General features: G+C 37.0%; 1 protein-coding gene across 1 annotated transcript in view; it reads right to left on the bottom strand.

The window, feature by feature from the left end:
- Positions 1-27,110, bottom strand: part of GUCY1A2 (guanylate cyclase 1 soluble subunit alpha 2) — a gene marked incomplete at its 5' end in the record, with an annotated part of 119,419 nt that extends 92,309 nt beyond the window's left edge. Inside the window, one exon of the mRNA XM_017848881.1 lies at positions 26,625-27,110. Coding sequence (XP_017704370.1) covers positions 26,625-27,110 — 486 coding nt within the window. The remainder of the gene's footprint in view (positions 1-26,624) is intronic.
- Positions 27,111-27,557: the final 447 nt, after the last annotated feature.

The following is a 27,557-nucleotide window of genomic DNA, read 5'->3' as shown; positions in this document are numbered from 1 at the left end:
TATAGCTACTTATTAAATAATATTTATTGAATATTTGCTAAATGAATAAGTCAATCAACCATGCTAACCATAATGACAGTAAGTAATTTTCACTCTTGGCTTATTTTCATCATTCATTTTATGAGCGCCACCTAGATCTGTGTGCTATGTAGATCTGTATAGGAAAATGCATCAGTGATGGAGATGCTTCCAGCATAAATATACCAACAATTATAAAATATTCTATTATTTTAATATCAAAATTAAATTTCCATGTAAAAGCATTCCAACACTACAATATTAAAAAGATACACTGCATGAAATTATATGAGCACTAATTTAGGGAATATTATGAGAACACTTAAGAAGCTCATGGGACCAACACTGCAAAACTTATCACTTGATCATCAGGAAATATGCATCAAAACTGATTCGAATACCCCCAGAGCTATCATTATATTCAAAAATTTCACTTTAAGATCTGTTTTCTCATGCCAGAAAAATGAAAATAAAATTATACTGTAAGAATAGAAAGACAATGCAATATGAGTTGGCAAAGGTTTTATTCCAAAGACTAAAATATACTTCCTGGAAATAATTCTCACTGAGGAAGACACCCATCAAAGAATAAACATCTAAAATGTGGCTATTTACCATTTTTCCCCTAATAAGACAATGTTCTTTGCTAATCCTCATATTATCCCACCCTTTCATATTTATTTCTGGTTTTCAGATACCAGAACATATAGTCAGTAAATTGCCTGCACAAATCAAAATGCTTTGCAGTCGCTCCGAACATGCAAGTTCCTAGAGCACAATCACTTCCTGAAATGTCTATCATCATCATCATCGTCATCCTCATCAACATCTCAATTATCTTTTCAGAAAAAGATGCATTGAATTCCATTAAATGTGTATTTCTAGAATTTGCACAAGAATACACAGAGATTAGTTATATGTTGCATTTTCTCCTTAAAAAGTTGGACCAATATGTTACCAACTGATATATAAATGAATGAAGTACAAAATAAATATGGGCACAATGTAAATATAACAAATTCATATTACAATTCATACATGATTGTATAAAACTTTAAGACTAGGCGTGATGGCTGACACCTGGAATCCCAACATTTTGGGAGACCAAGGCAGGAGGGCTGCTTGAGTCCCGGAGTTCAAGACCAGCCTGAGCAACATAGTGAGACCTCAATCTCTACAAAAAAAAAAAAAATTAAAATTATCCAGGTAAGGTGGCCCTTACCTATAGTCCCAGCTACTTGGGATCACTAGAACCCAGGAGATCAAGGCTGCAGAGGAAAAGAGGTTCTGACTAACTGTACAGGAGCTCTTAAAGCTTCCTCCCAGATGTGACATATATATCTTCTTTTCATAATTTATTGACCAGAGCAAGTTACATGGCTATGCTTAACATATAAAGAATGGGAAATGGCAAACTACCTTGTGCACAGAAGAGTCAGAAATATTTAGTAAATAGCATTAATGAAGACATGAGTGAATAAATAATCACACATTCTCTAATATCAAAATGTCTGGAAAGGTTAAGTAATTGGCATATACATTAAGTAAAGTCTAATATATCTTTGTGATTTTTTTTTTCTTTCCAGATATATTCAGCCCCTGAAGAATACTGGCAGAAACACAACTGTCTTAATGCAGCTTTCCAGGAATGCTCCATTTTTTCTCTTTTCTTCCTTCCTCTAAGGCAGCTCTATACAAGTTTAGCAAAATTAAATATATGTGGAAGTGTTAGCAGATTCCTTCGAAGTAATTAGTGGGTTTTGCTTCATGAGGAGCAGGAAAAGTGAAAGTGACATGTATCAATTCCATTGCTCCTGAGTTTATTTCCTTGAGCTAAACCAAAATGAAACAAAGGGGCATTGTAAACAGACTAAAACAAAACAAAACCTGTCCAAAAGTTGACTTTGTTCTGAATTCCTTTATAATTGCCTCAGTGTTTTTATATAGTTTTAAATACAACAGACACAGTTTAAAATAGTGCATTTCATTTGTTTTCACCATCTCCCACCTGTTCGTGAATGGCACTGGATAAGAATAAAGATGGCTAAACTAAGCATGGAGATGGGGAAAAGATAATGCTTATGCAAATGTCTGAAAAAACTTACATTATTTTCTAAACATAGAAGAGGAGGCTTAAGTACTAAAAGTATATACAACTGCTCCCTTACATATTACTATAGCTGCTTTTATAAAACTTTAAAGAATTTGCCTATCTCCGTTTATATTTTCTCAAAACTTTAGAATCAAAATCCTTACATTATTCCAGAAATAAAGGTGGTATAAATAAATACATTAGAGCTATGCATTCACCTTGCTTTTTGTTTGATTTTTAAGACAGGGTCTCACTCTGCCACCCAGACTGGAGTACAGTGGCATGATCTGGGCTCTCTGCAACCTCTCCATCCCAGAGTCAAGCAGTCCTCCCACCTCAGCCTCCCATGTAGCTGGGACTACAGGCACATGTCACCATGCCTGGCTATTTTTTTTTTAATTTTTTTAGAGACAGGGTTACGCTATGTTGCCCAGGCTAGTCTTGAACTCCTGGACTCAAGATATTTGCCCACCTTAGCCTCTCAAAGTACTGGGATTACAGGCATGAGCCCCTGCGTCCATCCCATTTACCTAGTTTGTTTATTTTAGTTTTAGATCATTTAAAAGAATTTCTTTTAGTTACTAATAGAATTTCATTACCATAACATTTTTCTCCTTGCCTTCTAGGTTAATACTCAAGAAATATCTGGGAATTTCTTGGATATTTGTGCACAGATGGAAGAAAGGAGTGGGGGTGGGGGGTCAGTATTGAGGATAAGATTAGCCAAAAGAACAATGTACACAATTAGGCAATTAACCATCCCTGTTCCATGGGACTCGTGACCACCTCAGTCCTTCAATCCCATAGTCCTAGATCTGTCCCTCTTCGAATTTTCTATGGGGCATAAGAGCAGAGGGTCAGAGAGCTCTGGTAATCTACATTACTGAACAATCTTCCCTGGATACAATCAAGAGAAGCAGCAAATTAGAAAGTCTGCTTTCCAGCCATTTTGTGTTCTAGGGGGCTCTAGTTCCTTAAAAAGAGACAAGGAGAGAAGAGATATTGGAATGAGATGTAGGCAGACAGATATAGATAAACTTTAAAGATGAGAAACGCCTTCTTTTCCCTCCTAGTATCTCACAGAGCACCTGGACATCTCATCACGCTCAGGTGGGTGAAAGGGGACTGGTAAATGTCCCATATTCTTCATGGTCTTATTGGCTGTCACCAAGAATGCTTGGTTCTTAGAAAGGATGCCATATTTCCCTTGCTGAGAGAACTGGGCCATACCTGCCAGCCCAATCAGCTGACATTTGGTGTGGTTCCTGGGTGACAGGGAGGATGGGGCATAGTAGAGGGCTTCTCCAATGGTTGGTCAAGAGCCTGAGTCCACAGCAGTTGTGGAGGTCCTTGGTGACTAGAAACTGAACAATGAGGTCAGTGGCAGTCTGCATAAGAATATTCAAAAGGCTGGCCAGGAAACACACACGCACAAAACTATGGCCCAGGCCTTCATAGATACTTACTAGTAACAGAAGAGTAGGAAAAACTATGGTCTTGGGGTAGATTAAGAGGCTCTCTACTTTTTGTCCTTCACTTCAGACATACACAGCAACTTGCCACTGTTTATGTCCCTGTTTTGCCAGATACTCAATAGGGTGGCTGAAATGAACTCCTAACCAAAGATGAAAATCTGTGTGATTGTGGTCAAGCAAAGGTATCAGGTCCATGGAATACTCACTGGACATACTCGAAGATAAGCAGCTTGCCACCAGCCTTGAACCCAGTCTTTTGTTGTTCCTGAGGTTGCAGTTCTTTAAGATACACTGAGCGTCTTTGAAGATAACTCATAAAGATCCACATCAAAAAGAGACAGGAAGGCCCTGACACAGACAAGGGTTCAAGCCATGTAGATGAAAGAATGCGGTTTTCATCATTTTCCTGGCTTAGACAAAGTGATAGGCATGTTCATAGAAGCCACATTCTTGAAGTTGGGAGCACTAAAAGTCCAGAACCAAGATGCAAGGAGGTCAGCACACAGTTATCACTGTTGGCCAAGCACAGGTCCAACAATAGATGGCAGATGATCTGGAGCAGGGGCAACTTCCAAAAGTAGGAGTTAGTTACACTGATACTAGAACAGCCTGAGTATTTCCATGGGCTGCCCTGCTGAAGGTAACCTGGCTTTTTCTCCACATAACAGTTGGTATTTCAGGAGTTGGGCTAGAGATCCCTTTAAAAATAACAGCAATCTTATCAGGTTCTGGAAGTCTGTAGTCTGAGGACCAGGTGAAGAACCTACAGTTGATATCCTGCTCCTACAGGGCTGGGGCATGGGATTCTTGCCATGTGACTGGAGTGAAAGGAAGTGCCACTTGTCCAGAGGATCTGACCCCATATTGTTTAATGATTACCTTGTTTCTGAAGTAGAGGTTTGTTCAAAAAAAGAATTGGAACATGTAGCATGTCCTTAGATGTCTGAACTCTTTTTACCTCTTAATTGAGATGGCCCTCAGCAAATCTGCATCTTAGCACCTATGCATGACCTTTGGGTGGGGGTGGTTTCAAAAGGCGGCATCTCAGAAGGTGAGTCTATTTTCTTTGACGAATCTGTGGTCTCATCTCAGTGTCACCGTATCCACCCAAACTTGGGCTCCAGCTGGAGGAAGGCTCTGTTAGCCTGTGCATGTACTGTCTCCAGCTGCAGCCTTCAGAAAGTCCTTGGCATTCAGAGGCCAGGGCTTTGCCTCCTCCTTTATCTCTGTCACTTTATTTTCCTTCATCATTTCCTCTCTTCTCTACAGGGATATCACTTCATCAACTCTTCTTCAACCTACATTTCTTCCTCCACCAGCACCTCTCCACCTTCTTTTCACCCACCACCTCCTCTGCTTTCCTCATTTCTCCTGCTGCTATTGAGAAAATGGCACACTCCTCAGTTATCACTTTTTTAGCAAACTCACCCTACCAGCTATTGCCTGAGTCCCAGTCACAACCCTGTAGGTTATTCTCCCAACATTTATGGGGGTTGAGAGGGCACTCCTTCCTGAAAGCAGGATGCTCACCAAGACCAGTGGTGCCAGTAGAAAACTAAGTCATCACAGGCAATGACTGGCAGGGTGGGGTGACCTGAAAATTGCCATACCTCTGGTTTCTAGAGGAGGGAGTGCCCCTGGTCCCAGAACAAGAGATAAACAATGAGGAAGAAGAGGCGCCACCTCCCAGAGGGAACAAAGAAACAGCCTCTACCTCTTTGGCAGCTGGGCATAAGCATATGCATTTTAATCAGACATTATATTGTGAATCTACCTCCACATTTTAATTTTATCCTTCCCTATAAATGTGATTACCAAAAAGGAAAGTTATTAAGATGTTCTTTTGAATTTCTGTAAGTAATCTTGTAGTCATTCAATATGAAGATCTGCATTATAGGATCTTATTTTATGATGCTAAAGGTTAATATTCTAGCAATAATTTTTGCATATGAATGAAATTAACGTTGTAGAGGCTGGAGCTCCGTACTTGTTCCCCATGTGAAGTCATGGGTAATATCTACAGAACTGAGGTGTAATAAAGAGTCATTAAAATAACCTCATAATACCTCAAACTTTCTATGGACATTACTATCTATCATATGAAAAATTGAAAGTCCTCAGTGGGTACTGTCATTAACCTACAGTGGCACTTCAGAGAGAAGAATCTGTGTACACAGGTACCCATCCTTGCATAGGCTCAGGGAAATAACAGGTCATCTGCTCCTAAAGCCCACCATCATTTTTAGATGTGGATAGCTTTTTTCTCCAGTACAGCTTTAAATTCAAAGCCTGATTCTCAGAGACCCTAACAGAGAGGATGGATTGAAACTAGGCTTATTTACTCTTTCTAAAGGCCCCTGAAAGGCTCCTGGATGCACATATTACTTTTAAAGGACAAGATGCAAAAGGAGAAGAAAAACCATTTCCACTTCACTGAGTACATGACTTTTTTAGGACACATCCCAAACAAAACTGCAAACTAGGCAAAGTCTATCTCAGGACTCCACCCTCAGAATTTTCAAGTTTTCTTTCCTGATTTCTGGATCCGTAATTTTCTTCCTTTTTGTTTGGCAAGGAGGGATGTGTAACTTTCTTACAACCATACCTGATGATGGACAAATTTCTGTCACTCTCACAGTATGTTAATCTGTGTGTGTGTTTATACTCCTCTCTGCCTACTATATATTTACTTAACTTTATATCCTTGGACCTGAGTATAGTATCAGGATGCCCATAAGAGTTCTATTAAATGCTTTAAATTGCATCCAATTTCTACATTTTAGGGTCAGAACTGGCCCTTAATCAAGTTTTCAGTTGCAAAATTCAGGACAACCTGCATAAGAATCACCTAGAAGGTATTTGTTAAAAATTAGATTCCCAGGCTCCACTTGGATTTACTGAATCAAAATATGGATATAAGGGCCAGCTATCTGCATTCACAAGCTTCAGTTGTTTTATGTGATTCCCAAAGTCTGAAGACTTCTGTATATGAAGTGAGTTAAAAATAGTATAACATTCACCTGGATATTCACCTTTTTTTTTTTTTTTTTTTTTTTTTTTTTTTAAAAGAGCAGTGGCTTTCAGAAAGGAGAAAGGCACTTCTAACCTGATCCCAGCTATTCCCATGTACTCCTCTGTATTCCACTCTATCCATAGGGGTAATAAACTTTTCCAGATATTTCCTTGTTTGTTGAAAGTGCAGACTACAATGACCAGTCCAAATGTGCACATGCACACGCATACACACCACACATGCTGAGAATCTAGCACAGTAGGCATTCAATGATCCAAAGAAAGTTTGGTGGGCTCAATTAAACACACCCAAGCTCATTGTACATAATGATTTAGCAATTCAAATGGAAACAAGTTTAAGGATTTACTGACAAGGCTACTTTAAAAAAGACCCTCTTCATTCTTTCTTTAAAAAAAAAAAAAAATCTGTCTACTTACACTCATTTTAGTTGAGATTTTTGACCCAAATACGGCTGCTTTTAAGGATGTCTCTACAGTGCTCAGCTGGTACAGTGTTGAAAAGGAGGTCATGGATATAAATAGAACAGTGATTTGGCCTGGGAACTACTCCCAAATGAAGGAAAATGGATTCCAGATGACTGCCTATCACAGAAAGCTCTCCTGATAAAACTCTCAGTAGGTCTTTCAATGTGCCTTCCAGTTCCTGCACAGGAATCTCCATCGTGTGGAAAATACTGATTCTACCTCCCAGGTTGTTTATCATAAAGGATACTGAATACTGAAGCATGTTAGGAAAGAGAAATACATTAAAATATCCAGTCAAAATTTCATTCTAAATCAGATGTGGGCAATTCTAAATTTCTTTCTGATAGTCCTGTAAGATCTTCAACAACAGGGCTCCAGTTTCCCAGGTTCATCCACCTCAACCACTGTAATTTACTCCATGTCCCAATCAAAATGGATAACTCAATCTTCTTTGCAAACTTTCTGTACCTCCCACCACCATATTAATATTCAAAGTTATTGCTCTACCTCATCCACTCACTCTTTATAAAATAATATTGAGTCTATTATTTTTCAAGGATTTCTGATACAAGAACTTTAAATATATCCCCAGAGAATGGCAAATGTCTGCTATATTTTGAATAAACACATAAGGAGTGCTAAATAATGTTAATTGATGTCACAAAAGTAAATCCTGTGACCCAATTTAGCATATCAAGTGAAAATAAGAATTCATTTTTTAGTATTTTTTGTGTGGTGGTTTCTTTTTTATTTTTTATTTTTAATTGTGGATATACAGTATAGATTACATATATAATATATATAATTATCCTCAGTTATTTTTAAATGTACAATTAAAATTTATTTTACTATAGTCATCCTGTTGTGCCAGCAAATACTAGGTCTTATTCATTCTTTCTCTTTTTTTGTGCCCATTAACCATACCAACTTTCCTATGTCGACCCTACTACCCTCCCCAGTGTCTAGTAACGACCCTTCTGCTGTCTCTCTCCATGAATTCAATTTTTTATATTTTAGCTTCCACAAGTGAGAATGTGGGAAGTTTGTCTTTTTTTTTCTGCTTGAAAACTTTATTAAAATAAGGATTAAGCCTGAAAAAAGAACAATCAGAAATGCCAGCCCTTTGCATAAAATCAGCAAGAAAGAAGAAAGAGAAAGGGAGATAGAAAGGGAGAGAGAAGGAGAGAGAGAGAGAAAGAAAAAGGGAGGGAGGGAAGGAAGGGAAGGAAGGAAGGAAACGGAAGGAAAGAGAGAGAAAGAAGGAAGTTTGTCTTTCTGTGCCTGGCTTGTTTCAATTAATAATGACTTCCAGGTCCATCCATCTTATTGCAAATGACAGGATCTCATTCTTTTTATGGCTGAATAGTACCCCATTGTGTACATATACCACATTTTCTTTATTCATTTATCTGTTAATGGACACTTAGGTTTCTTCCAAATCTTGGCTACTGCGAATGGTACTACAATAAACATGGGAGTGCAGGTGTCTCTTCCATATACTTATTTCCCTTCTTTTGGACATATACCTAGGAGTAGGATTGCTGGGTTGTAGGTTAGCTCTATTTTTAGTTTTCTGAGGAATCTACAAACTGTTCTCCATATTGGTTGTACTAATTTACATTCCCACCAACAATGTACAAGGGTTCCCTTTGCTCCAGATTTTCTCCAGTATTTATTATTGCCTGTCTCTTGGGATAAAAGCCACTTTAACTGAGGTGAGATGCTATTGTATTGTACTGTTGATTTGCATTTCTCTGATGATCAAAGATATTAAGCACTTTTTCATATACCTGTTTGCCATTTCTCTTCTTGTGAGAAATATCTACTCAGACCTTTTGTCCATTTTAAAATCAGATTATTAGATTTTTTTTTTCCTATTGAGTTGTTTGAGCTCCTTATATATTCTGGTTATTAATCTCTTGTTAGATGGGTAGTTTGCAAATATTTTCTCCCATTCCGTGGGTTATCTCTTCACTTTGTTAATTGTTTCCTTTGCTGTGCAGAAGATTTTTAACTTGATGTGATCCCATTTGTCCGTTTTCACTTTCATTCCCTGTGCTTGTGGATGTTACTCAAGAAATCTTTGCCCACTCCAATGTCCTGAAGAGTTTCCCTGATGTTTTCTTTTAGTGGTTTCATCGTTTGAAGTCTTAGATTTAAGTCTTTAATCCATTTTAATTTGATTTTTCTAGATGGCAAGACATAGTGGTCTAGTTTCTTTCTTCTGCATATGCATATCCAGTTTTCCCAGCATCATTTATTGAAGAGACTGTCCTTTCCCAAATGTATGTTCTTGGCACCTTTGCCAAAAATGAGTTAACTGTAGATATATGGCTATATTATGGGTTCTCTGTTCTGTTCCACTGGTCAATGTGCCTGTCTTTATGCCAGTACCACGTTATTTTGGTTACTATAGCTCTGTATTATAATTTGAAGTCAGGTAATGTGTATTTTTCTTTTTGCTGTGTAGTTTTAGCTATTCTGGGTCTTTTGTAATTCCGTATATATTTTAAGGTTATGTTTTATATTTCTGTGAAGAATGTCATTGGTATTTTGACAGGAATTGCACTGAATCTTTAGTTTGCTTTGGGTAGTATAGACATTTTAACAATATTGATTCTTCCAATCCATGAACATGAAATATATTTCCATTTTTTATGTCTTCTTCAATTTCTTGAATCAATGTTGTATACCTTTCATTGTAGAGATCTTCCACTTATTTGGTCAAGTTCATTCCCAGGTATTTAATTTTATTCCTCTGTGTATTTTCAAATAGCTTGTCTTCAAGCTCACTAATTCTTTCTTCTGCTTGATCAATTCTGCTATTAAAGAGACTGATGCATTCTTCAGTATGTCAACTGCATTTTTCAACTTTAGAATTTCTGCTTGAGGTTTTTTAATTATTTCAATTTCTTTGTTAAATGTACCTGATAGAATTCTGAATTCTTCTCTGTGTTATCTTAGTTTTGTTAGTTTCCTCAAAACAGGAATTTTCAGTTCTCTGAAAGGTCACATATTTCTGTTTCTCCAGGATTAGTCTCTGGTGTTTTATTTAGTTCATTTGGTGAAGTCACGTTTTCCTGGATGATCCTGATGCTAGTACATGTTCACCTGTGTCTGTGCATGTGTCTGTGCATGAAGAATTCAGAATTTATTGCCGTCTTCACAGTTTGGGCTTGTTTGTACTTGTCCTTCTTGGGAAGGCTTTCCAGGTATTTGAAAGGACTTGGGTGTTGTGATCTAAGCCCTAGATCTAACGCCACGTGCATTAGCTCTGCATTAGGGGTCACCCAAGCCCAGTAATGCTGTGGTTTTTGCACGCTCATAGAGGCACCACCTTGGTGGTCTTGGATAAGACCCAGAATAATTATCTGGATTACCAGGCAGAGACTCTTTTTTCTCTTTCCTTACTTTCTCTCAAACAATGGGAGTCTCTCTGTCTGTGCTGAGCCACCCAGGGCTTGGGATAGAGGGACACAAACAACCCTGTGGCCACCAACACTGGGACAGTGCTGGGTCAGACCTAAAGCCAATACAACACTGGGTCTTGCTCAAGACCTGCTGTAACCACTACCTGGCTACTGCCTTTGTTTTCTTAAGGCCCTTGGGCTCTAATGGCAGCAGGTGGCAAAGTTAGCCAGGCTTGTGTCCTTTGCTTCATTGCAGTGAGTTACCCCAAGGCCCAGGGAGGTCCAGAGACGCCATCTGAGAGCTAAGGATTGGAATTAAAAAATTTGGAAGTCTACCTGGGTTTTCTATTCTAGTGTGGTTGAGCTGGCCCTAAAACCATGAGACACCTTCCTACTCCTCCCTCCCCTTTCCACAGGCAGAGGAGCCTCACCCTGTGGCCACCAACACAGGCCCACAGGGACATTGGACAGGCTACTGCTGATGTTCACTTAAGGCCCAAGCGCTCTTCAGTCAGCTTGTGTGAATGCTGCCAGGCCTGGGACTTATCCTTCAGGACAGTGGGCTTCCCTCTGGCCCATGGCAGGTCCAGAAATGCTATTCAAGAACAAGCCTTGAATCAATGGCCTACTTATTATTCTACCTCACTGGGGCTGAGCTGGTACCTAAGGTGTAAGACAAAGGCCCTTTTACTTTCCCCTCTGCTTTTCTCAACCAGATGAAGTCGCTCACTATAGCCTCCACAATGGGGATTGTTGAGTCTCACTTGAAGCCAGTGCATCTTAGAGTATTGCTCAAGGCCCACAGAATAGTAGCTGGGTACCGCTGGTGGTTATTCAGGGCCCAAGGGCTCTTTAGGTGATGGGTCCAGCTAGGACTGGATCCTTCCCTTCAATACAATAGGCTCCCTTGTGGCGCATGTTGCATCTAGAAATGTCTGGGAACTAGTGCCTGGAATGGGGGCCTCATGACTCTGACCAGTGCCCTATCCTGCTGTGGCTGAGCTGGTATCCAAAATGCAAGACAAAGCCCTCTTTACTTTTCCCTCTCTTCTCCTTAAGCGAAAGGAAGAAGTCTCTTTTGGAGATGTAAGTTGCACTGCCTGGGGCTGAGGGAGGGGTGCTGCAAGCATTCCCTTAGATGCCCAAGTTGGTATCTCAATAAGTTGTGTCTCCCACAAGTCCACTGGCTCCAGGCCCAGCTCAGCACTAAAACTTGCAGTACTTGTGGCCTGGACTGACTTTCAAGTCTGTTTAAGACCCCAGACCACTTTAGTCCATGGTGGCAAGGTTTGGCAGAACTCAAGTTCTGACCGCTGGCATGTGTGATTCCCCTCTGCCTAGTGCTGGTCTAAATGCTCCCTCTGTGTAAGGGTGTCAGCTGAGTTCAGCCTGGTTTTGCTTTCTGCTGTGACAGGACAGCACTGAGTTCAATGCAAAGTCTCACAATCACTGCAGTCTCAAGTACACAAATTTCTCCATGCTTTGCAGCTACTACAGGGGGGATTGGGAAGGTGTAGTGTCAACAATTGAGGACTGTCTTTCCTGCACTCTTCAGTGTCTCTTTCAGCGATATGAAGTTTAAATCAGATACTGTGAGTATTCACCTGATTTTGGTTCTTACGAAGCTATTTGCGTGTGTGTGTGCACGCATGCATGCAGATGGTTGCTGAATTTGGTGTCCCTGTGAAGGAGACAATCAGTGGAAACTTCTGTTGTGCCATCTTGATCCACCCCTCAATAATTCATGTTTTAAAGGAGACCATCTTAACCCATAAATCCTACAATTTTTATATATCTACGGAATTACTATCTTTTATTTTCTCAGAATAAATATAGATTTACAAAAAAGCCTCCCCTAGTCCCTCTTCCAGAAGTCAAATTTGTCACATGCTTACAAGTCCACCTTTCGTGCCATATCTTTTCTGAAAGTATCTCCAGTCCTCAGTAGAATAATATATTTGATTCCTTCAGAACACCAATAAAATTTGTTTTTTATATATCTTATACTGAACTCATTTATATTTCATACCAGAAGAGCTGGTACCATTCCTACTAAAACTATTCCAAAAAATTGAGGAGGGACTCCTCCCTAACTCATTCCGTAAGGGCAGCATCATCCTGATACCAAAACCTGGCATAGATACAACAAAAAAAAGAAAAAAACTTAGGGCCAGCATCCTTGAACACTGAGGCAAAAATCTTCAACAAAACACTGGCAAACTCAATCCAGCAACAAATCAAAAAGCTTACCCACTATCAGTCAGGCGCAGTGGCTCACATCTGTAATCCCAGCACTTTGAGAGGCCAAGGCAGACAGATCACGAGGTCAGGAGTTCGAGAGCAGCTTGGCCAACATAGTGAAACCCCATCTCTACTAAAAATACAAAAATTAGCCAGGCGCGGTGGCAGGCGCATGTAATCCCAGCTACTCGGGAGGCTGAATCAGAACAATCACTTGAACCCAGGAGGCAGAGGTTGGAGTGAGCTGAGATCGCGCCATTGCACTCCTGCCTGGGCAACAGAGTGAGACTCCATCTCAGGAAAAAAAAAAAAAAAAAAAAATATATATATATATATAACCCACTATCATCAAGTAGGCATTATCCCTGGGTTTCAAGATTGATTCAATATACGCAAATCAATAAATGTGATTCATCACAGAAACAGAACTGAAGAAAAAAACCACATGATTATCTCAATAGATGCAGAAAAAGACTTTCAATAAAATTCAACATCCATTCATGTTAAAAACTCCCAATAAAATAGATATTGAAGGAACATACCTCAAAATAATAAGCACCACAAATGACAAGCCCAAAGCCAACATCATAACCAATGGGCAAAAGCTGGAAGCATTCTTGAAAACCAGCACAAGACAAGGATGCCCTCTCTTGCCTATCCAACACAGTATTGAAAAAGGAATTAAGAAAACAATCCCACTTAAAGTAGCAACAAAAAGAATAAACTACTTAAAATTAATCAAGGATGTGAATGATCTGTACATTGAAAACTAATATATTGATTAAAGAAATTAAAGAAGACACATCAGTGGAAGAATATCTGTTCATGGAATGTTAAAAATAATATTGTAAAAATGTCCATAAAACCCAAAGTGACCACAGATTCAATGCAATCCCTATCAAAATTCCAATGGCATTTTTCACAGAAATAGAAAAAATAATCCTAAAATTCATATATAACTGCAATATCCAAAATAATCTTGAGAATGGAGAACAAAGCTGGAGCCATCAGATTTACTGATTTCAAGCTAATCACTACGGAATTGTAATGAAAATGGTACGGTGTTGGCATAAAAACAGACACATAAACCAATGACACAGAATGAGATCCCAGAACTAAATCTACACAATCTTTTACAAGGACACCAAGAAAACACAATGAAAGAAGAATTTTCTCTTCAATAAATTGGTTGGGAAGCTAGATTGGGTTGGGGAAATGAAATTAGATCCTTCTCTTATGACATACAGAAAAATCAACTCAAAATGTAATAAAGATGCAAATGTAAGTCCCAAAACTGTAAAACTCTTAGCTAAAAACCTAAGGACAAAGCTCTGTGACACTGGCCTTAGCAATTAGTTTTTTGGATACACCAACACAGTCACCAAAAGCAAAAATAAGCAAGTGGGATTACATCAAACTAAAATATTCTGCATAGCAAAAAAAAAAAAAAAAAAGGAATCAACATAATGAAAAAGGTAACCTACAGAAGGGGAGAAAATATTTGCAAACCACATGTCTGGTGAGGGGTTAATATCCAAAATATTCAAAGAACTCATACAATGTGGTAGCAAAAACACCAAACAGCCCAATTAAAAAATGAACAAAGGACCTGAATAAACAGTTCCAAGAGAATACACAAAAATGACCAACAGGTATATGAAAGGGCTCAAAATTAGTAATCATAAGGGAAGTGCAAATTAAAGCCACAATGAGATATCACCTCACACCTGTTAGAATGATGATTATCAAAATCTGATGATTATCAAAATGAGATAACAAATGCCAATGAGGGTATGGAGAAAAGGGAACGTTTGTACACAGTTTTTGAGGGTGTAAATTGGTACAGCTATTATGGAAAACACAATGGAGATTCCTAAAATATTAAAAGCAAAACTATAATTTTCATCAACCCCACTTCTGGATACATATCCGAAGGAAATGAAATCAGGATATTGAAGAGATATCTGCACTTCCATGTTCACTGCAGCATTATTCAAAATAGCCAAGATGTGAAATCAACCTGTGTCTATCAACAGATGAATGAATAAAGAAAATGTGACACACACACACACATACATACACATACACAGATATATGTAATGAAATATTATTCAGCCATAATAAAGAACAAAATCCTGCCATTTGTGGGTGAATCCAGAGGACATTATGCTAAGTGAAATAAGCCAGACACAGAAAGACAAATACTGTATGATCTCACTTATAAGTAGAATCTAAATAACTCTGTGTTTCTCATATGAATAGAGAGTAGAATGGTGGTTGCCAAGGGGTGAGGGTGGAAGAAATGGGAAGATGTTAGTCAAATGGCAGAATTTTTCAGTTATAAGGTGACTACGTTCTGGGGATCTACCATATAGCATGCCGACTATATTTAATAATGCTGTATTTCTGCTAAGAGAGTAGATCTCAAAGTGTCCTCACTATACACACACACACACAAACACAAAGGATAATTATGTCTGATAATAGATCAACTATATATTAATTTGATTGTGATAATCATTGCACAATCTATACATACATCAAACTGTCATATTGTAAACCTTAAATTTATACAGTTTTATTTAATTATTAATACAACTCAAAATAGCTGGATAAACAAATACATAAAATCCAATAAATAAAATCCAAATCGAATAAAATAAATATCTCAATAGTGTTATTACCCAATGCCTAGATTAGTCCTTAAACACAGTATGTGATCAATAATTACTGAAAATGAAATTAATGAATAAACATACATTAAAAATTTAGCATGGTACCTGGCACATATTAAGCATTCAGCCAGTATCAGTCCCTGTCCCTTCTTTCATAGCAAATTCCTCAAGACATTCTCTCTGATCTTGGTCTTCTGTCATATGAATAACTCCAGATGGAGTCAATTGCTGCTACTGTTGATCAATTTACAACAATTTTCCACATACATATGATTTTGAATTATGAATAGACAAATTCCAAACAATAATCATTTGCTGAACAAGTTTTTTGTGTCAACTGCAACAAATACATGAGACCTCTAATACCGCTCCCATTTTATAGATGCAGAAGCTGAACACAGAGAAGTTATGTGACTTACTCAATTAGGTGACAAAGATATAATTAAAATCAGGTTTTCAGACTTTATCTTCAATACCCTTTCCCCTACATTTAGCTGCCATTGCACTGTCATAGGCAACTACAACAGTCCTCATCTGCGCTCTCTCTGATGGTCAAAGGACTTTATATTAAGCAGAGGACTGAAACATGCCCCATTGGATATGAGGCAGTGACACTAATTATGGAATTTGGTAAGGGAAAAAGAGGCACAAAGTTGTCCTTTGATGACAGCATAAAAAAGCTATCCAATATTAAACTTTGACTACCATAGGAAAATATAACATTAAAAAATGCTTTGGACAATCTTAAGAACAGCATTATCTTAATAGACAGCTTTCATAGACTCCAACACATATGCACATATGCATGTACATGTGCACGCCCTCCACCCCAACACATACAGCTATATCAGCAGTCTCACAGGGATTTTGCTTCAAGTGATTTCTTATATTTTTCCAACTTGAAAGCCATGTTACCCATTTCAAAGCTTGAAAAATGCATCAAAACTTATTTATATCCATTTTAACCCAAATTTAAGATGACAGAGTTAAATTCTCACCTTTCTACTTTAAAAGATGTTTGCAAAAATAAACACAAATCATTTAAAACTTACCATGGGTTTTTACTTATTAATGAGGAGGCAGCAGCATTGATTTGCAGTTTGAAAACATTTTCCTAGCAAACTACATACAGCTCCAACACTAAGAATTTAGAATCTGAGAATCTCATAGAATCAGGGGACCTACTGAGAGCTGTTCCCACCTGCCCCATCAAAAGGTTGTGGTGTATCACTCCTGTGATCAGAGCATATGCTTCAGCCAGTCTATTTCATTGTTAGGAACATGGATTTTCATAGGGATCTTCTGTGCTGAAATTATTCTTTTAACTTTTGTACAAAGATCCTCTTTAACCTCCAGGAGCCAAAGAGAACAAGTGTTTATGATATTCAACACATATTCAAAAATAGTGCACATTTGTTGAATACCTTAAAAAAGGAAACCTAGTTATATTTTTACCTCTAGGCTAGAATTCAAATTGCAATTTACAAAGTCATGCTCATCCTCTAATTACTACATTGAGGGCCTCATGTTTGTAATAAGGACCTTTGGCTGATGGTTCTTTTCAGCCTGAGAACAGTCCTGTGACATACTATTGTTTTCATTTTAAAATGATGAACTCTGGTAATTTGTCAAAGTTTCTGGAGAGATCATACCAATTTATAAATAAATAAAGATTTCATTTTATGTATTAAAAGTAATGGCAAAACCCACAATTACTTTTGCACTAACCTATAGTATATAAGTGCCAGAACAATTTTGTTTCCTGGTTCTGCATCTAGGTAATTGGAAACACTAGCTATCTGACATATGAATGGTTTAAACCATTGCTTTCTAAAATATCAGCTTTTAACTAAATCAGAACTAAATTCAAGTAACATCTGCAATTTAGTAAACTCATCTTCAAAAGGGACACTTAGTATTTGATAGCACAACAGAGCAATCATAATAATAATTTAATTGTACATTTTAAAAGGGTCTAACTGGATTGTTTGTAACACAAAAAGTAAATACTTGAGGGAATGGGTACCCTATTTTCCATGATGTGATTATCACACATTGCATGCCTGTATCAAAACATCTCACATACTCCATAAATACATACACCTACTATATACCCACAAACATTGAAATAAAAAATTTAGAAAGACAAAAGGGACATTGTAACACCTATTCCACAGGATTGTTCTGGAAAATAAGTGAAATATCACAATTTAAGCACTTAACACAGACTGGAACACAGTTTGGATTCAGTAAATGTGAATTCTATTAGTTTAATTCGCTTTCAGAAACTTTCACTTTTGAAATCACTGTTATTAAATGATAAATAGTGGGAGAAGTACAGCATTTCTGTTACATAAAAGCATTAATTAAATGTTTGTTTAAAAAAGGTAATAGAAACACCTCAATTCAGTGAGATTTGCACATTGCATTAAGGCTATCCTATGAGATAAGTGAGATAGTGGTCCTGCCTAGAAAATCAATTTCCATTTTAGTAAACTCACCCTATGTACAAACTAAAAGCAAGTTATTCATGCTGTTCTGCTGAAATGGTTAGTGGCAAAAATAAATGAGCAGTTTGAGCTTAGAGCTTAACTTCTTTACAGTTTCTTGATATACAAAAGAGAGATACTGTGTAGTAACAATTAACTCTATAAAGCTAATGAAAATCTTTTATTTGCATCATGGGGTAGCATTTATTCTTATTAGAAATAGGAAATCCTGGCAACATGGACTAATCTACTAAGAGAACTTACTAGAGACTTATATCATGAAGAAATATCCACACTGCCTGTAGAAGTGATATGCCTTCTCTTGGGATTTCAGTCTGCTCAGGCTGCTATACCAAAATACCATAGACTGGGTGGCTTAAACAACAGGAATTTATTCCTCATAGTTCTGGAGGCCGGAAAGTCCAAGATCAAGATGCCAACTAATTCACTTCCCAGGTGAGGGCTCTCTTCCTAGCTTAAAGGTGGCTGCCTTCTTACTGCGTCCTCACAAAGAGGAGAGAAAGCAAGCTCAAGTCTCTTCTTATAATGATTCTAATTCCATCATTGACGACCCCACATTCAAGACCTCATCTAAACTTACTTAACTCCAAAATACTCCACCTCTCAATATTATCACATTAAGTAGGGCTTCAACATATGAATTTTGGGGGGTCACAAATATTCAGTTCATACTGCTTGTAAAAATCAAAAACATCAATCTCTTTGCAGTTGCCACCACTCTTTAGAAATTAAATATCAATAGGGACAAACCCCAAAACACTTTGAAAAATTCAGCAAGACACTTCATTAATATTAACTTCTGCTTAGCAATTGAAAGTATTTTAGCCTTCTAACTGTCTTCAGAATATGCCACAACACTAAAAGAAATGTTCTCTGAATATAGAAGAAAAATAATTCAGGCTATCATATTAGAATATAAAAAATAGACATTTGGGGTTCAGTTTCATAGTATTGGTCACAGACAACCCACAAGTCATTATGGCTTTAAGAAAACCATCATCTTTATAAATTCCACATTGTAATTCAGAGTATGCAGCTGGAACCATCTTTAAGAATCTTTGAGGCCCCATGAAGATGACACAAATAATGCATTTCGAAAAGCTATTTATCTCCCTCCTTATCTTTTATTTCTCTCTACCCTTCCTTCACAGTCTTTGGCATACAGTGCAATTCTAATAACCTAAAAGAATAAATCCAAATAAATAAGCATTTTATCTATTTCTAGTAAGCGTTGGATACACAATGTTTACATACATAAAAATGCCTGCAAATATACAACACACACACACAGACACACACGCTTCCCATATGGGACCAGATATACCTGTTTGAATAGTATGTACATTTACTACCATGAAGCAGACACTGTTCTAAGCACTTTACATAAATCTCATTTAAAAGCTCACTAAATAAAACTATAAAGTGATAAAATTAGTCTCTTATTTACAGATGATAAAACTGAGGCAGAGAGATTAAATAAGCTATGAAAGGTGGAAAGACGAGAACTCCAACTAGTGCACTCAAGATAGCACTGGGATTCCACAGCCTCGGCTGAATGAATTGAAAGAAACGTATCTTACCCTTGCCTCTTCCTTATCTCCAACTAAAGTGCTCGCCAAAGGCAAACATATAAATGAGGTTAAACCCTCTTCAGGTAATTTTTACAGCATTATGGTATTTTGAAACTGACAATATAACTCCCCCCATAGAAAGCTATCAGAACAGAATGCTTATCTGTGACTTTCACCTTACTTCCTAAAGCATATAAATGAGTTCTTTTCTATTCACTAAAATTGTTCTAAAAATACATTCTAATTTCCATAACATTTTAAAGGTTCTATGGAAGTCATGGCTCCTTATCAAGTGAGTTATAAATGTTTATTGAGTGAATGGATGAGTTGAATAAATTTTTGACTTAAGACATTCTTATTTCCTAACTTACTAAAAAACATTGCCTTGTTTCCAACAAAATATCAGCAAAAGCAAATGATGTTGATGTTGATGGAGACTACTGAAGAGAACTAACATAAATCTTAAACAATGCTCAATTTTAAAAGTGTGTGCACTGATCATTAAAAGAGAAAATATAATTTGGGGAAAAATGAAGCAGTTACTCTTTACTAAATGGAACTGGCATTTCACGCTGCAAATGAAGTAAAATGGCATATACATATTTATAAAATTCCAACAATAACTTAAGTACCTAAGTACTTTAAAAGGCTTTCTGTTTTACAACAAAACAAGGTGGAAGTGAAGCATTTCATTTTTCTGTGAAATCTAATTCATGCTGAAGCGATATCCTTGAGAATCTGTTGCATTTTCTAAAATCTGGCTTAAGGTCCAGTGAAGTAGCTTCGCATCAAGTGGCAAGACAAATCAAAATTCTTGAGGCATAAAGTTGTGTAGCCCTAAAACTCTATGTCAGAAACATCTGTTTTCAGCTTTTACAAAGGAGGTTAAAGATGGGGATTTATGTCTGCTATAGCTCCTTAGCCAATGTACAAATTCAGGTGCTGTGAGTATTATCAGTACAAAGCCTCGGCAGTCTTCACCGAGATACCCAGACTAAAAGGGCTTGCCTGACTCTCAGTTTCCCTGGGATATTAACATGCACACTCAAAAGCGAACACTGATCACTTATATATAAGCTTATGTACAAGCATCTCTATCATGGATGTTTATCACTATTAACTTTTGCATTTTGTATTTATTTTTAGAAGGTGCCATGGTTTGAATGTGTTCCTCAAAATTCTTGATCCCCAATACAAAAGTATTGAGGGTGGGACCTAATGGGAGGTCATAAAGATGGAGCCACTATTTGAAGAGCTTGTAGGAATAGGTTCACTCTGCTCTCTCTTGCCCTTTGCATTCATCCATGTTGGGATATAGCAAGGAGACCCACACCAGATGCCAGCACCTTCATCTTGAACTTCCCAGACTTAAGAACTGTGAGAGATTAAATTTCTGTTCTTTATAAATAACCCAGTCTCAGGTATTCTATTATGACAGCACAAAATGTATTAAGACAGAATGTCTAGATTTTTTTTCCCACAAAGTGGTTAAGGAATTACAGTTAACAGGAGTCTACAGTTAATAGAAGACTAAAGCATAATAATATGCTGGCATAAATTAAATGAAATGTACATGATCTTAATGGCTTTTCTGACCCCTTTAATTGGTATTCATGGAGTTTGCAATTTATAAAGTTAACACAGTGTTTTCATTGGCCTTAAAGGACTTTTAGAAGAACTCAATGTATCTAGTAATTTTCACACTGTATTAATTCCAAGAGAGTCCCCAAGCACATTTTCTGCGTTTTCAAGGAGGGATATAACCAACCTCCTAACTCTAGTATCTCAGTGATTCTAATCCTGTTTTAGTATTTAAAAGCTCAGTGGACATCTCTATATCCTTTGATGAGGTTGCCATATTCAGTTCCCCATTAACACTGTAGACTTGTCCTATGTACCCTCTGATTCTAAGCTTAATTCTGTCCAGGGAAAAGATTCTGCTTCTTTATCAAAGTTTGTACTGATACCCGTATTTATACTTTCTATCTAGACATGCCGCCTGGTTTCCAGTTCCTGTCATCTAGACCCCTTGGGCCCAGTCCCAAGGTCTTGTATTCCCTAAGAGTTTTCCTGGATTTCCTCCTACTTTGCTAATTGGCCTGAACTCTGCTTTTCCAGCTAGACTTATAATACTTGCATTCCTTTGCCAATATGAACTTTGTGTTGTTGTTTTTCAGATTTTCAACATCAGATTCCCTAATGTAATAGAATTTTGGTCCTGGTATTTCCTGGTTGCACTATCTTGTCTTACTGTGGACTTCTTCCCAATCTAAACCTGACAATGTTTAATGCCATGGACATTTGCAAACCACACTTGAAAGCTGTGATGGGAATACTCCCTCTACCTTTACTCTAACAGAGAAAAGTATTTTATCACTAACATTTTTTTTTTCAGATGGAGTCTCACTCTGTTGCCCAGGCTGGAGTGTAGTGGCAAGATCTCGGCTCACTGCAACCTCTACCTCCCGGGTTCAATCAATTCTCCTGCCTCAGCCTCCCGACTGGCTGGGATGACAGGTGTCCACCACCATCCCTGGCTAATTTTTGTATTTTTAGTAGAAACAGGGTTTCACCAGGTTGGCCAGGTTGGTCTTGAACTCCTGACCTCAAGTGATCCACCCACCTTGGCCTCCCAAAGTGCTGGGATTACAGGTGTGAGCCACCGCGTCTGGCCATCACTAACATTTTTAGAGTTACCTGGGCAAGGTGATTTTTAAAACCAGATCAACTTTTATTCCATTTCATTGTTTTAAAAATATACCTCTTATTGCCTGCACCTGGGACCACTGCTCCCACAATACTTCTTTTGGTATGCTACTTTCCATAGGAGGAATGAAGACAGAGTTGCTGACTGGTTTCTAACAAAGAGAAAAGATGGCAGATGGGAGAATCTCCAACTTGACAGTATAACTACAGTTACTGATTCTGTAACATTGTTTTTAAACAGTTTCCACTTGGTTTCTGTCATTTGATCTTTGTCTAGATCACAGCCTAAATTGTACAAAAACTATAGGCTTTAGAATCAGACAAGTCTCAGTCCAAATTCTGACTTATGAGCCATGTTATCTGGATTTAACCTTTCCAAAACTCAGTTTTCTTATCTGAAAATATACATAATGCCACATGTTATTCAAGGAGGGATTAAATGAGATCATATTTTATTCTTTTCTAAAAAGCTCTGGGCCCACTAGGTATGTATATATAACACACACACACACACACACACACACACACACACACACACAAACATAATCACATAACACGCATCCCTGTATGTCTAGATAGATACACATGTCTGAGAAGTTCCAATGGCAGCTAATATTTACTACTATGTACCAGATGCTATTCTAAGTTCTTTGAGTATAGGAAAGCTCACTGAAATGCTTATGATGTAACTATGAGATTGATTCACTAAGTATCTTTATTTTGTGGGGCACAGAACTGGAGAAAAGTCAAGTTTAAGTGCTTAAAGGTGAAAAGATGGGAATGCTAAAGATTGTATTTAAAATAGCACTGGAACACTGCAACTGTGGCAGAACGGAATCAGAGAAAGTGGAGAAGTCTTTCTCCCTTTTTATCTAAAATCAAAGGTCTTCCCCAAGACAAATGTAAAATAAAGCAAAATGTACATTAATTTGCTTCAATAGTCAATGCATTATTTATTATTATTATTATTATTATTTATATGCCATTGATTTACAAAATTAGATACTGGTTCTTTATGTTCATGAGAGAACAAGCTGAGAAGCAAAATATTACGTATGTTGTTTATGTCGACTTTTACTGAAAATTTGCCTTTCTAATTACAAAAGAAACAAAATTATAATCCAGACCTCCTTCAATTTGCCTAGCTCTTACTTAGTATTCATATACCTGTAACATCATGGCAGTTAAGCATTGTAAAGGCTTTCATTTTCTCAGTGCTTGACATGAGCACAGCAAAATCTACAGCTTCTTCCTCAACCCTCTACTTTATAGAAAGCTTAATTATTTTAGTGGAATGATCTTATTATGTCTTAATTTATCTGGATTCTACCACAGAAATTATAATTATTCACTCTATCATCTACCTAATGATAGGAAAACATGGAGTAATGACATGAAGAAGAGAGGGGTAACCACAAATTTAGAGACTAGTATCTCATGTCATAGCACACTATGAAAGCCCCATGTGGGTCACTCCATCTAGTTCTTTTCTCTTGGCATTTAGTTTTGCCTGGCTTCCTTTCACATTTCTAAAAACACAAAAGGTGGGCTGTACCTTATTTTTATCTGTGGTATCGTTATTCTACATAATTACCGAAATTCTATACACACTTTCAATTTAGCAAAACTCTTTTCATTTCATAAAATAAGAAGATTTGTGATCCTTACAAAAAAATTCTACCACCTCTAGGATTTTTTTGTTTCAATAGCAATTAAAAATTTAGCAAATAGTTCATGGTTTAAAATAGCACTATGTATATTTTCTAGAAAATACACTAGAATGTTTATGAAGATTACAAATCAGGCTGGTCAAATAGAAGTTTTCTAATTTATATCCCTCCTGATGCATTTCTCCCAATGTACTTTTTTAATCCTATACAGGACCAATATCTCTTTATTTGTCTTTCCTTCTCTGGCCAAACCATTATTGCTATGGATTTAGCATATATTGTATTTCCAGTCTGGATTTCCCAAACTCAACCTCCCTAATCCTGAATAAGCAGCCAAAGCAGCCCTATACACCTATCCTAGATACATATACTTACTAGCTGAGATGGTTAATATTGAGTGTCAACTTCATTGGATTGAAGGATAAGAAATATTGTTCCTGGGTGTGTCTATGAGGGTGTTGCCAAAGGAGATTAACACTTGAGTCAGTGGACTGGGAGAGGCAGACCTACTCTCAATCCAGGTGGGTACCATCTAATCAGCTGCCACCGTGACTAGGATAAAAGCAGGCAGAGGAATGTGGAAGGACTAAACTGGCCTGAGTCTTCTGGCCTCCATCTTTCTCCTGTGCTAGGTGCTTTCTGCCCTCAAACATTGGACTCCAAGTTCTTTAGCTTTTGGACTCTTGGACGTACACTAGTGGTTTGCTCGGGGTTCTCAGGCCTTCGACCACAGACTGAAGGCTGCACTGTTTTTGAGGTTTTGGGACTCAAACTGGCTTCCTTGCTCCTCAACTTGCAGACAGCCTATGGTGGGATTTCACCTTGTGATCGTGTGAGTCAATACCCCTTACTAAACTCCCTTTCATATATATATCTATCCTATTAGTCCCATCCCTCTAGAGAACCCTGGCTAATACACTAGCACTGAAGATATGTTAAGAACACCAAGCCCTGGAATCTTATTTAGTTATAATTCATTGCAAAATTTCCGAAGCAAGTTTAGTTTAAGAAAAGTTGTGAACTAGAATTATTATATGTGTGTGTGTGTGTGTGTGTGTGTGTGTGTGTATAAACATTTTGTAAGTTAAAACTTGTTGATTATTATTATGACTAGATGAAACTGTCCATGGTTTAAAAATATATAGGAAAATTTGAAGATCATACAGAATATTTCTACTGTTTTTCTGTGAGATGTCCTAGCTTATATCAAGGGAAGGAATGCTTGATGTCTAAGAAATCAAGTTGTATTTTAAAACCTTGAGCCTGCTTTGGTATACTCAGAAGCATCACATTTCTTCTTTCCTCAAAATTTAACTGATACTTATGTTTGTCAGGAATTCCCATGTTTTTTCCAAATAATAATTTATTTATCTATTATCATTCTCATTTAGTTGTATGAACTTAGGGCTAAAAAAACAAAACAAAACAAAACAAAACATGACTGCTTTAACTGGAGGAAGCGAACACTGCAAATCAGTAGTTTAGAGGGAAAAGACTGGTTGTTGCAGAGATTGGTGTAATAGTGCCCCAAGTACGGAGGAAGGAAAGTGTTGCCAAATTCAGCTGATCTCCTCTGTCCTGAAAGTGACAGTATAACATTATAGTATCTCTCTGGTTTAGAATCAGACATTTGGCTGCCACTGCTGTAAATTATATACCAATAAATTATAAGGGAGTTAAAGATAATTTATAAGAACTTAATTTTCTGTAACAAGGAAAATCCCTCATACCTACTTCATACTGAATGTTTACCACTCAGAAGAAATTCAAGTAAAATATTTAACATTGGCTATATATAGTCTACATAATGAAACTAAAGAGCTCCTTTCCCCAAGACATACCTTCATAAAAATACCCTCTGGATGATAATATAAAATGTACAAAGTGAATCAGACAGGTTTTTTCTAAATCTGCTTATGTGAAGATCATACTATAAAGTAAGTAGCTGGTCAATATGTAGTAGTAAAGAAGAAAATAAAACCTGCAGTTCACAACTATTTATACTAAAAGTACTTGATTCCCTCCATATAAAAAAAGCCCTGCACCCTGACAAATTGTGCAATCCACGTAAGATTCTAGGTAAAGTTGTAGAGTTATCAATTAGGTAGATATGGAGCTAAATGGCTCAAAATATTGCTATGATCTTAATAAGAAATAAAGAATTCACCAAATCAAACCAACAAATGGTGGTTGGCACCAATTTTGGAAGTTTTTCCATTATGTAGCTTGGAAAATTAAGGTACTTCCTCAAAAACCCATTAGTCATTTGAGCAATAGCTGGAGTATTTATATATAGGTCTTTTTTTTTAGAATTATAGAGATCTCAGTTAATAATGCAGTACAAAATACTGATTAGCCATATTTGATAATACAATGCATATTTTAACTTGCTATTTCTTTTTAACTGTAAAATAAAATTCTTAGTTTATATTGGAATCCTATTTTCTAAGCAAGAATAATTCTGTGGTAAAAGTTGCCTAAAATTCAACAAGTTTAATTTTTTAATAAAATAAACGTAGAGGAGTAGCTATACAGAATTTTTCCTTACTGAGCAATATCACGATTCTTCACAGTTATCTATGTCAATACAAATCAACTCATATTGAAAGTTTACTCATAAAGAAGAAACACCTGTATTCTCTATAAAGATTTCTAAATTAAAGAGTTGTCAATTATTTAGTATTAAGTTAAAAAATCAATTTAAGATGACAAGTTACTATTAAAAAACATTTATATATAAGTAACTAAACTCCCTTACCTTATAAATATCCAAAAATCCACACTGGTGGTCAAATCTGGTGTACAGTTCATTCAGCATGCTGATTACTTGCATGGGAGTACACTGGGCACATATGGCTGTGAAGCCAACAATGTCTGAAAAGAGCATGGTGACATCATCAAACTTTCTGGCCTGTACTTGCTGCCCTTGCCACAATTGCTGGGCTACATCGCCAGGGAAAATAGAATATAGAAGATCCACTGTCTTCTTTTTCTCTTCTTCTAGGGCCTGGTGAGTTCTTTCTAAAGTTGCCTTTAATTTATCCATCCTTTTCTTCAAGCCATCTTGGGCCTTTGCCTGCTCACCAACCAAAATGACATCTCGGGTGGCATCATGGATAGGGATGTCTGAGAGATGTAGCCCTCGGCCCATGAGTTCATCCAACTTGTCCACACATGGAGAGCCCAAAAATAAAATGGAATTTGATTCTGGAACATGGATCATTTGTCCTTTGACTTCCATCACCTGTGAAATTAACATGGAATTTTGATCAGTACTCTTCACATAGTAGGTTCACAAAATTTAATATATTATCTGATGAATAGAAAGAAAAAAAATGTTTTATTAGCAATACTCAGTTACTGCATCCATATAAGCAAATTTAAATCTGATTGTCAGCCAGTTTAAAATTCATGGTTCTGAAGATAAACAATTGTTTTATATCTCACTCAGCTACTTTCTAAAGACAATAATGAAATGGAAAGTGAGATCAGTGAAAAGTGAATCAGGAAAACATTTTTTATTTAAGATGATACTCTCAGGTACATCATGAAACTGGTTTATGAGCCAATTCAAAAGCTTTCAGCCTGCTAAATAATAATAAAATTATGGTAAATCCATCTGTCAAAATAACTATATTTAACTGTCATTAAAATAATACCCCTTTCAGAAAATAAATCCAGGAGGTTAAAA

This window comes from Rhinopithecus bieti, unplaced genomic scaffold, assembly GCF_001698545.2.
Source record: "Rhinopithecus bieti isolate Rb0 unplaced genomic scaffold, ASM169854v2 scaffold_30927, whole genome shotgun sequence".
In the NCBI taxonomy this organism is placed as follows: Eukaryota; Metazoa; Chordata; class Mammalia; order Primates; family Cercopithecidae; genus Rhinopithecus; species Rhinopithecus bieti.
The sequence above is the reverse complement of the archived record's forward strand: the minus strand, read 5'-3'. Positions and strand labels throughout refer to the sequence as shown.